Source organism: Puma concolor, chromosome D1 (assembly GCF_028749965.1).
Source record: "Puma concolor isolate L17-30 chromosome D1, mPumCon1.1.hap2, whole genome shotgun sequence".
Lineage (NCBI taxonomy): Eukaryota > Metazoa > Chordata > Mammalia > Carnivora > Felidae > Puma > Puma concolor.
In genome coordinates, this window is record NC_141676.1 from 96,747,838 (window position 1) to 96,760,012 (window position 12,175).

General features: G+C 46.1%; 1 protein-coding gene across 3 annotated transcripts in view; it reads right to left on the reverse strand.

The window, feature by feature from the left end:
• Window positions 1–1,124: 1,124 nt before the first annotated feature.
• Window positions 1,125–12,175, reverse strand: part of JHY (junctional cadherin complex regulator) — a 63,262-nt gene continuing 52,211 nt past the window's right edge. For all 3 annotated transcript variants that reach the window (XM_086678830.1, XM_086678828.1, XM_086678829.1), the window contains 3 exons: window positions 5,074–5,154; window positions 4,139–4,267; window positions 1,125–1,594 (listed from right to left, as the gene is read on the reverse strand). In XM_086678830.1, the coding sequence (XP_086534956.1) occupies window positions 1,397–1,594; window positions 4,139–4,267; window positions 5,074–5,154 (408 nt within the window). In that variant the 3' untranslated portion in view covers window positions 1,125–1,396. The remainder of the gene's footprint in view (window positions 1,595–4,138; window positions 4,268–5,073; window positions 5,155–12,175) is intronic.

Below are 12,175 nucleotides of genomic sequence, written 5' to 3' on the forward strand. Positions count from 1 at the left end.
GCCACCCAGGCGCCCCAAGACTTTCAATTCTAACTGCTTCCAGTTTTAAGAGAAAGTTATGTACAAGTAGCTTTTATGCCACATCATGGTACCTGTGAAATGTTTATAACAAAGGAGATTTACTCCCTTGGATTTTTTTTTTTTTTTTTTAAGAGAGAGAGAGAGGGGAGGGGCAGAAAGAGGGAGCAAGAGAATCTTGCTGATAATGCAGAGCCTCACATGGGCTCGATCCCTTGAACTGTGAGATCATGACCTGAGCTGGAATCCAGTCAGACACTTCACTGAGCCACCCATGCACCCCTGGACTTGTTGACTCTCTAATTCATGTCTTTCTTTTTAATATATATTTTTAATGTTTATTTATTTTTGAGCGAATGAGAGGGAGAGAGAGCATGAGCTGGGGGAGGGGCAGAGTGAGAGGGAAGCACAGAATCTGAAGCAGGCTCCAGGCTCTGAGCTGTCTGCCCAGAGCCTGATGTGGGGCTCGAACCCATGAACCATGAGATCATCACCTGAGCCAAAGTTGGACACTCAACCGACTGAGCCACCCAGGTGCCCCTCTAATGTCTAGATGCTCTGTTAGAATGACATTGGGATATGTTCTACTTAAGTAGGCAAACCTAGATGTGCCTTCGTTTTTTTCAATTTTATATACAAACCTTTACTAAATTTAGAGATTTTGTTTAACTTAGTTTAGAACTATTTTGGAAATAGTTCTTTTTTAAATGTTTGCATTTATTTTTGAGACCGAGACAGAGCATGAGCAGGGGAGGGGCAGAGAGAGAGGGAGACACGGAATCTGAAGCAGACTCCATCCAGGCTCCCAGCTGTCGGCACAGAGCCCGACGCGGGGCTTGAGCCCACGAACCGCGAGAGCTGAACTGAGCCGAAGTTGGACGTTTAACCAACTGAGCCACCCAGGCGCCCCGGAAAGACTTCTGATGTACTGGCAGTTAGTTAGTCCAGTTTAAGTTCATTTTAGTTGAAACTGAAGCATTCATACCTTTTTCTTATCTGGAGGGTAAGAGAGCAGCATAGTAGATACATTTATTACTGGGCGACTTCAAGGTTTTCATTTATGCAAGGATGGGTAGAGATTGTTTAAGAAAGCAAAAAATCCAATCTACAACTAAAGGCCTTTATTCCCTAGTTCTTATTCAAATGGAATGAGTTCAGAACTCTGATTTGAAAATAAATAATGAAGAAAACATTCTTTGTAGAACCTAAAATGTGGCACCGTGATGTGGTACGGCTCCATATTTTAAGTTCTGCACAAAGCGACCATGGGCCGCGGCTGGAGGACATTGGGTCCTCCCTCCCCATGCAGGGAGGTTGGTTGGCCCTCTTCCTCCGTGTCCAGTCCCCGGGCATTTTTGGTCTCTGATACATGTGTTGTCTACACAATGTGAAGGGCTTTGAAAGCGGCCACAGCCTGTTTTTCCCTTTCGTGCCTGCTCTGCAGTATTTCCAGCAGGGAGATTTCAGGCAGAGCGTCTTCCTTTCGAGCATAGGTTGGATTTTTCTTCTCCTTCAATGCTCGATCAGTCAGATTGGAAGGTTTGGGTTTGGGGATGGTCTTAGCATATTCCAAAGCCTAAAAGCATAAAGATAAAATGTTATTTGAGATGGGAAGTGAGCCCCGGGTTCCTTTAATGATGTGGAGTCTTAGGAAATGCTTATTAGCCATATGAACGGAGCCTCCGGCCACAATAACCTACTGAGATGTGGGTGGGAATGTAGAGAGAATGGGGTATGCAAATCATGTGAAACAACACACAGTGTCCACCAAATAAATTAGCCGCGTAACCGTGTGCTGTGAAAAAGAGCCGAGAGATGACACACAGATTTGTGCCTTTGGGTGTTTTCGTTGTAAAACGGAGTTTTATTCGAGTGTTTGAAAGTAGATTTCTCACGTGTGGGCTCTACTTAGCTTCTGGCTGTCTTCTTAAAACCAAACTTCTATTGAGGAGAGACGGACCTTACCGTTCGAAGTGGACTTGTTACAGCTTGAGACCAAAGATCTCACTGTCGTCGATGAGCCTCCATTGTTACATCCAACTCTTCCTTATTCCTAGGCTCTTTGAACTCTGGCAACTATTTATCAGAGGTTGGGAATTATTCTGTTCTTTAGCATATTATCTATAGAAACCCGGAGACTGGAAAAAGCAGACTTTTTTTTTTTTTTTTTCCTTCAGTGATGTCCGTTCCGAAAGGCACTACAATAAACATGAGATCACGAAATAGATTTCTAAACCTGCCTTTATATCAATTTTATATTTTAATGAGCGTTTCTTGATAGCTGAAATGGGAATAGTATATTTAGGTCGTGGGGTGGGGGGCTCCAGACTCCTCCGTATGTGTAGGTGATTTCTGTAGGAATTTCTAATTACAGACTTGTTGCCTTGACTCTCTTCATGAAAAAATAATGGATTGGAGAGAAAAGAAAAAATGGCACCATGGAAACTCAGTCGAGTGGGCTGAGGTCTTCAAGGTCCGAGGAAGAAAGGCAATAAAGAGAAAATATGATGGTCTGTGAGAGAGAACATGAAGTACAAATTCCTAAAAGCACGAAAGGGTCACTTGTCCCTCATGCAAAGGGTCCCATGTTCTTACTGGGACGGAGACAGAGACTTTGCCCTGCAAGGCTCGGTGTTTCCCCGAATGTACTTCATTCACATCCTGGCTTCTAGCTGGATGACCTCTGAGACGGAGAACATTCTGTATTTTATGAAATATTTTTTTTTTTTTTTTTTGTGGCTAGAGAAACCTATATATTACGGTCCCTTGGGAACAATGGAGGGGAATGAAATTGAAAGAAACAGTGAAGGACTTTTCTTTGACGTACGTACTCCTAAATGACACGACGACTCTAATTTCTTAAAATTTAATGCTAGCGAAGGAAATTGATAGGATTCTATCAGGATTGCTGGTTTCTCCTAAGAAATCACCCTACTATCCAGTGAAAACGGTTTTAAAGTTTTGAGCCGAGTTGACAGAATGTTGCATTCGTTTCCGGTGTGCAGCATAGTGATTTGACGAATCCGTAGGTTAGGCTGTGCTCCCCACAAGTGTAGTTACCATCTGTCACCACGCAGGCCGTGACAGTATCGTTGACTATAATCCCAGGGCCGTGCCTTTCGTCTCCATGATTTCCTTCCATAACCGGAGGCTTGTACCTGCCATTCCCCTTCACCCATTTTGCCCCTCGCCCTCACCACCTCCCTTCTGGCGACTGTCAACTTGTTCTCTGTATTTATGGGTTGGATTCTGCTTGTTGCTTGTTCATTTGGTTTTTAGGTTCCACATAGGAGTGAAATTGTGTTTCTTTCTCAGTCTGACTTATCTCACTTAGCAGAATACCCTCTAGGCCTATCCACATTGGCATAAGTGGCCCCATTTTATCCTTCTTTAATACGCCCCGTCTTCTTTCTCCATTCTTCTATAGAGGGACACTGGGGTTGCTCCCGTATCTCGGCTACGGCAAATATTGCAATAAACATACGTGTGCATGTATCTTTTCGAATCCGTGCTTTTGTTTTCTTTGGGTCAATAACAAGTAGTGGAACTATTGGATCATATAGTGTTTCTGTTTCTAGCTTTCTGAGGGGCCTCCATCCTGGTTTCCACAGTGACCGTGTGACCTGACATTCCCACCAGCAGTGCATGAGGGTTCCTTTTTCTCCAAAGGCTCACCAACGCTTGTTATTTCTTGTCTGTTTGATTCTAACCTTTCTGACAGGTGTAAGGTGATCTCATCGGGGTTTTGATTTGCATTTCCGTGATGAGGAGTGATGTCGAGTATCTCTTCATGTCTGCCGGCCTTACTGTTCAGTTTGTGGGTGGGTGACAAATTTGAAATACTGTACTCGGAAGAAACCATGGAGGGCTAAAGACCATGACGAACTTCAGGCTAATCTTACAGCATCATATGTGTGTACGTGTTATTTGTATCACTGTCTTTATCAATATCAGTATCTGTGAAGGAGGGACAGCTGCAGGAACAGCAGTAGCTAAGACATCCCTGTGTTCCAAAAAAAAAAAAAAAAAAAACCCAAAAAGGTGGGGGAATTTAAGAGGTAACAAAGGTTTCCTTTTCATTCTAATTGCAAAGCTAGCGGCCTTGCTGAGAATTTCTTACCTTCTGCCGAGGGATGGCAGATTTACTTTTGGTTTTTGCCGTTTGTGGTTTCGGCAGGAGGGAAAGCGTCTTGGTGTTATACTCCTGAACTTGTCTGGCGTATTCCTTTTTTTGGATTAATTTCTGCATCTGTTCGGAGAAACAAAGTTACGACCGTGCACAGGCCCTGCTAGATCTCCGCCCTGCTAGATTTTCTCCTTTTAAAAACAGCACTGGTTTTAGCCGGCTGGGCGTATGGTAGCGTCTCGGAGGCACTGGGGAAACGGGGTTACCATGTGTAAGGCAACGGCGGTGAGATGGTTAAGTTAATGTTTCTCCTAGAAACAGTCTCTCTCGGAGGGGGCGGAGGGGGCGGGACATCACCGCAGTAGCACACCCAGCGTTCCCTTAACAGGGGCTAAATCACATTCAGCTCTTCCTTTGTTGCATTTACCCAATTTATTTTCATTTTGGCTTCCAACTTTGAACTATACTCTCTTTTCATGCCCTGAGTGCAACCGCAGTTAAAACACATTAAACGAAGATCTCCTTTCACTAGAGGAAAGGAACTAAAGTGGATGCACTTTTCATGGGTTGGGGAACCCTTATCCTAAGCGTCTTCTCTGTAGCCACTCTTTGAAATTACCAAGATCACTCTATTGGGAAAGACCAACGACCGTCTAACACACACATCTCTTTTCATGTGCACATGGCCCTCTTCTGTGCGGGCCCTCAAACCTAACTAAAAGGTGGATACATAAAACAGCATTGGCTGGGTAATTTTTATGGTAAAAGGCATATCCGGGTCTCTATTACCAATGCTATTTCAGAAGAGCCTACTCAGAGGGAGACATTTGGATGAGGACTTGGTTCCGGGGCACGGGTCTATGCGGTTCTGCTAAAAGGCAGGTCGGCAAACCCAAGCCTACAGAATGCTGTACGTACGTCACACTCACTTTGTCTCTGATGGACTCAAGGTCAGGTCCAAGGCCTCCAAGCTTCACGTCTCTTTTCTGATAACCTTTCAGCTTGGCACTCTACAGATACAAAGAGACAGTTTCTATTAAGGAACTGTGTGTTCCCCCCACCCCCGCCCAGCTGTCCTGGCCACACAGGACAGGGAAGAACGGAGGGAGGTCCGTGTGGACAGCTGGGAGAGTGTGGCCGCAGTTCCTGATAGTTCTTCCACGTTAAGGGTAGCTCTTGATAATTTGTAGCTTCTTGGGTAATTTGTAGCTGGTCGGCTCACGGGCTGTGACTTCTCCGACTTCTGCAACAACAACAAAGCTGGAATTCTGAGAATTACAAATAAACATTTCCGAGTGAACGAACTGGTGTTTTGTTATTAACCTTTTGAACAACATCTGCTATTACTGTTATGTCTGGTCTCCTACAATGACAAAACCAAATGATTTCCTGGGAAGAGGCGATCTAAATCAGGTAAGCATTGCTTCAAAAAGAGGAGTGCCCTGATGATGTCATAACATTCAAAAGACAGTACATTTTTTTATCTTTTAATGTTTGTTTATATTTGAGCGAGCGAGACCGAGAAAACGAACCAGTGGGGGAGGGGCAGAGAGAGATGGAGACAGAATCTGAAGCAGGCTCCCGCTGGCAGCACAGAATCCAACGCGGGGCTCGAACTCACAAGCCGGGAGATCATGACGTGAGCTGAAGTCGGATGCTTGACCGACTGAGCCACCCAGACGTCCCAAGATAGTAAATTTCTAAGGGTTAGAGTCTAGGCAAGATCTACGGAGAAACTCCTTTCATTCAGTGTGATTTTTGGATATTTTGAAGGGTGTAATTTTATTTATTTATTTTTATTATTATTATTTTTTAATGTTTTATTTATTTTTGACCGAGAGAGACAGAGCATGAGCGGGGGAGGGTCAGAGAGAGAGAGGGAGACACAGAATCCAAAGCAGGCTCCAGGCTCTGAGCCATCAGCACAGAGCCACATGCGGGGCTTGAACTCACAGACCGCGAGATCATGACCTGAGCCGAAGTCAGACACTCAACCGACTAAGCCACCAGGCGCCCCTGAAGGGTGTAATTTTATATGACCTTCATAGTGGTATTGCATATTTAAAGGGACAGTAACATGATGTGGCGATTTAATTTTAAATTATAACATTTGAGCAAAATCACAGGCCGGAAAAACACTAATGCTCTCCAGACTGTAGACTAGATGATGATATTCCCCTGACTCCTGCTTTCAGTGTTAAAACTGACTTGCTGCTTGGGGCAGATGCCCTTGTGGAGATACCAAGTCCCCCCGCACCCCTCCCTCTATTTTTTTTTTTTTTTTTTTTGAGTTTGTGAGTTCATTCGGTTTCCTTCCTTGAGCAGGGTAGGAAAGGACCATCCCAAAGAGCTAGTTTGGATGACAATGGTTCTGTTCAGACAGATCTATGTCAACGCTTCAGCTGGAGAAAGAACAGCCATCCTCAAGAGGCGACAGCACTGCCCTGTTTCACCTGCACGTGGTACAAAGCTCAGCGTTTCTCTAGATCTCGAAAGCTCTCGTAAATTACGATAAGGCCTAAGATAAGCGGTACGTCTAATAAGTTCTTCAGACAGAATTTGGCAGAGAGCGTCCAGAGACTTAAAAAAAAAAAAAAAAATCTTACGTTGGATACAGTTACTGCGTATCATTCCTTGAAGGGAACTTGGGTATCCTTTGTATCAACTGTTACAAGAATGTGTTCTCCCGCTGGGCTATTGCCTGACTACCCACAGCTGGCCCCAGTTAGTTTCTCCATTGCCTTTCCCCACTATAGAATCTTCGAGCCACGTACTCTGTTCTGCAGATCCGAAGCACTGAGCTCTGGCCCGTGCGGTATAAATGAAAGTTGGCCGGGGGAAAGCTTGTATCTTAGAAAGCTTTTATCCGGGCTGGCTCTGCCCCTCTCTTTTTCTGTTTTCTCGCCTTGAATGCGGATATGGTTCTTGGATCTGAAACAGCAATCGTGGGTCGGGAAGGGAACAAGAGAACCATACCAATAACTGGTTCTGGTGTTGTGAGCTGTGTGGCTCTCTACCGGTGGGTTAATCGTATGTGAGAAGGAGCCCATCTTTTTGAAGGTACGGTAAATCGTAATTCTGTGACTTGGAAGTGAAAGCAATATTTCTAACGTCTTGGTGCTTCAGAGAGCCAGAATCTTGTGACTCGTAGGCAACATTTCTACGCTTCAAGGATCGAGTTCTGCAAACCGAATTTCCCTGATTAGAATGTTCAAAACTTACAGTCGAAACTCTTTGGGCATATCTAACTCTAAAAGGAGAGAGGAGGTTCCTTTTTTCGGAAGAAGTTGTTGGGCTAAAAATCGTTTAAAAATATTAAACTATGGAGAGAAAATGGTGTTCATTAAAGGCTCGTCAAAATCCTAAATCCCCTTTAAGAAAAACGATCACCTGGCAAAACCATTCTAGTTGCTTCTTGCCCTTGATATTTATCTGTTCATGCTTGCGTAAAATTGTCAAGTACTACAAATTAGATATTTTCACTAAGCATTTTTTTTTTTTTTTTTTTTTTGAGAGAGAGAGAGAGAGCACACACATGCATGAGTTGGAGAGAGGGGCAGAGGGAGAGAGCAAGAATCCTAAGCCGGCTCCTCGATCAGCACAGAGCCCCAAGTGGGGCTCAAACTCACAACCACGAGATCATGACCTGAGCGGAAATCAAGAGCTGGATGCTTAACTGACTGAGCCACCCAGGGGCCCCTTCACTAAGCGTTGTAGCATTATACTGCATTTCCCCGTCATTGGTTTCCAAAAAGGACTTCCATACATAACATTCTGTCTTCTGGTTATAGTTGCATTATTTAGCTATTCCTCTAAATGTCGACCATTTAAGATGTCCTGGCAGTGAGCGTTGTTTGTGGGCTACTGTGAGAATTGCTTTGAGATCAGTTAACAGAAGTGGAATTATTGAGGCAAAATCATGAACACCTTTAAGGTCCTTCATGAACACTTCCATTAGCAATGTGTAAGAAAGGCCTTTTTGTGCAAGCCTTGATTGCACTGTGTGTGATCACATTTAAAAATCTCTGCTAATTACTAGGTGAATGAACCCTTGTATCTTCTACGTGGCAATCGCAAACTTGTTCTTTATCATCTGACCTGTTGTTTTGCAATCGCTGAAATTACTATTTGCCAGAGTAAACCAGAAATGAAAACGGAGAGAACCTCGCTCATATCCAAGTCCTAAATCCAATTTGTCCAAAACGGATGAGAAATGATCAGTGTGTCCAGAAATCACAAACTTAATGTGAAGCAGCTTAACTGTAATCCTTGCACGGACTCCCTAAAAGATACATTGTGAAGCGTGAATAATAGCTCCCTGCTCCCGGGTTCCCCCAGTTTTTACTATCCCCTCCAATAACCAGAATCTACGTCTTGGCTGTCCTTGAAAAACAGAACACGGTAACAGACTAGCGTTACCTATTTACAAAGTAAAGAGTGTGGCCCGGAGGGGAGGGGGAATCCAAATGCTCCAAACGCCTTTTCCGGGATTGGGCTGCTTCTAGCCAGAAACCTTTCTCAAGGGGGAGAGAGCATGCTTCGTAACGAAGTTTGCTCTGGGTGACTGGCGATGAAAAATCCTAGATTTGCTTAAGTTTGCCTCAAGTAATCTTGATTGCCGCTCAGTGCTGTAATTCCATTTGATCTCTTTCCATCAGAAATCTTCCTAACAGCTTTACTGAAATTGACTTTGCATACCACAGAACTCCCCCATTTGAAGTTGTACCCATTAGCAGCCGCTCCTCCCCCGCCCCCCACCCCGGCCCCCCACCTCCAGCACTAGGCAACGACTAATCCTGCTTTCTGTCTCTTCAAAAGGCTTTTATAGTAAAATAATCCTCAGAATTTACTTTGATTTAGTTCTCCTTGGCTGTTACAAGACTAAAAGGTCACAATAGCATCCCCCCCCCATACACCCTGAAAATTAAATCAACAATGATAGCCCTGTTAGGTCTCCAAACACGGGGTGGGGGGGGAATAAAGTCCTGTTCTCAATACGCCCCTGATGGGGTTCGCCGCTAGTCTTTGCATAAGATGTGCCCAAGCTGACCTCAGCCATCCCTGGCCCCGCCTGATGATGGCAAAGACCAGACCCACCCGTCTGAACTGCTGTTCACTGTTGATGGCCCCTTTAGCAGAAGATGGCACGGGACTGTCCTGATGGCATATTTCTGCCGGTAATTAATCACCCTTCACAAGCTAGAAGAGTGATGTTTTCTTGTAAACTTGGGGCGAAGTGTGCGTGAATTGAAAATGACCTTGACTGTCTGGCGAGGACCTGTTTCAACTCTGAAACGCTGTATGTACCCTGCTGTGGGGGCCACGGCAGGGCTTTTCTCCAGAACATTCCTCAGACGTATAAGCAGGGGAAGGCTACTCAAAAGCGGGACAATGAAAAACAATGCCTCAGATACTGGAGAGAACAGCAAGCGAAGGGAATTTGCTCTGTGGTTGAGAAATTTAATCCAAATAAACCTCTCCTTAGAAGCAGTCAAGCAGCAATACCCAGATTGTCTGTGACAACAAACACACGAGTTAATTACTGCAGCTCGGCTGCGGGAGAACCCTGTAAGCAGTGGTTTTTGTGGCGGGTCGCGATAGATACTTTTATGCTGTTTGTCGTCCCGGGCGCTGCGTCAGTCTCTTGCTGCCTGACGTCTGGCTTTAACAGCACCGACGATGCTTCGTGTTCATCAATCAGTCCCCTCAGAACTGCTAGGGGAAGGGGAACGGTGCGTGGGCCCGTTGGCTTTACAAATCCTCACATTTTTAATGTGCTTCGAGTCGATTCCCTTGGAAACCACAAGATTTGCTGTGACTAGCAAATGGGCATGACCCAGATAATGATTCCCCCCCGTCTGGTGCCCCGGCTACCTGCTGTCCTATACAAATAGCTCTGTTCGAAATCATTTGAGCTTCTGGAGTAGCTTAAAGGACAAAGGGCGCTTCTGTGCATTTGTCAGATGTAGGTTGAAGGTGTTGGAGCGAGAAAATGGATATGGGTGGATGGTAACATTCCTGAAAGAAAGCAGGAAGGGAAGGGCTTCTCTGACTTGGGAAGAGGGTTTGGGCGGCAGTAACTGAAAGTTCTTTTTCCTTCCTCTTCCCTACCCTCCCATGCTCTCAGACTTCTGGGGACACACACTGTCACGGAGGTACTCTCCTCCCCCTCTCCTCTGTAAGACCTGAATTTAGGTTACTGAGGGAAGGAAGAAGGAAAAGGCAACTAATTGATTTGATGGTCTACTCTTCACTAGGGACGGAGATAAGGTGTTTTTTTTTTTTTTTTTTTTTTTCCAGATTTTAAAGTTTATTTTTGAGAGAGCGTGCAGGGGAGGGGCAGGGAGAGAATCTCAAGCAGGCTTCTGTCTGTCGGTGCAGAGCCTGATGCGGGGCTTGAACTCACAAATTGTGAGATCATGACCTGGGCCAAAACCAAGAGTCTGACACTCAACCGACTGAGCCACCCGGATGCCCCTAAGCTAAGGTTTAATACATCGTTTCATGTAATTGTCACACCGAATCTGCAAAAAGAAGGAATGATTTCTGATTGTGCATGTGAGGAAACGGGCTCAGGTGAGTTACTGACTTGCCCAAGGGACACCAGTATTAAGAGAGCTGAGAAATTGGGAATGGCTGAGTCTGACTCCGACTTAACCCTGCTCACTAAGAACGGAGTCCAGGGGCGCCTGGGTGGCTCAGTCAGTTGAGCATCTGACTCTTGATTTCAGCTCAGGTCAGGGTTCCAGGATCATGGGATTGAGCCCTGCATTGGGCTCTGTGGAGAGTGTAAACCTTGCTTGAAAATCTCTCTTTCTCCCTCCCTCTGCGTCCCTCCCTCTGCGTCCCTCCCTCTGCGTCCCTCCCTCTGCGTCCCTCCCTCTGCGTCCCTCCCTCTGCGTCCCTCCCTCTGCGTCCCTCCCTCTGCGTCCCTCCCTCTGCGTCCCTCCCTCTCCTCCTCTCCCCACCTCTGCCCCTCTCCCCACCTCTGCCCCTCTCCCCACCTCTGCCCCTCTCCCCACCTCTGCCCCTCTCCCCACCTCTGCCCCTCTCCCCACCTCTGCCCCTCTCCCCACCTCATGCTCTTTCTCTCTCTAAATCCTAAGAACTGTGTTTAAAGCTTGCATTTAAAAACAAATTATTTTGAGAGCGCATGCATGCAAATGGGAGAGGGGCAGAGAGAGAGAGAGAGAGAGAGAGAGAGAGAGAGATTCTCAAGCAGGGTCCACACTCACCACAGAGCCCAACACGGCACTTGAACCCAGGAACTGTGAGCTCATGACCTGAGCTGAAACCAAGAGCCAGATGCTTAACCAACAGAGCCACCCAGGTGTCCCTAAAAGCTTGCATTTTTAACAACAACCCCTAGTTGGCAAGAAACCTAACGCAGAAGATCCTCTTCTGAGGAGTGTGTTGGAGCTATGGCTTAGGCCGCTGGTAACCTATCAACCCTCGAGTCAGCAGGCCCTCCTCACCCTGAGAATGTGCTGGTTCCAAAGCTCTGAATGGATTTCTGTTTAGACATAATAGCCTGCGTGGTGTCTGCCTTCCTAGTCTGGCCTGCAAGACCCCTTCTATTTACGAAGGACTTGAGAACAGCGCTAATCCTACCGCAGAACCTAATTACCACGTAATGATGTTTCTGTAGAAAAAGAAGGAACTTGGGATCCCAGAAACACGCTGCTCCTTATTTACAGGGAGACTGGGGCTTTTCCCAGCTCCAAGCCGCTGATTGTGGTTCCCATGGCCTGGGCGGGGATTAGGGACCCCCTGCAGAACTGAGGCTAAGAGGGCGTAGGGTCAGAACAAGGAGTCCAAGGAGCCGCGGGGTGGGGGTGCGCGAGGGAGCTGAGGCAGGGACGCCAGGGTTATGAGGGGGGCTAGAGTCCTGAGGTAGACAGGCCTCCAAGTTGGCAGCTGTAAGGAGCTGGCTGGGCTGTTTCCTACCCATCAACCGCTGGCGTCTTTGCCTCAAGCAGATCTTTCTTTTCTTCTCTTAAATATGCATAAAGTCCTTCTCCACATGATAAG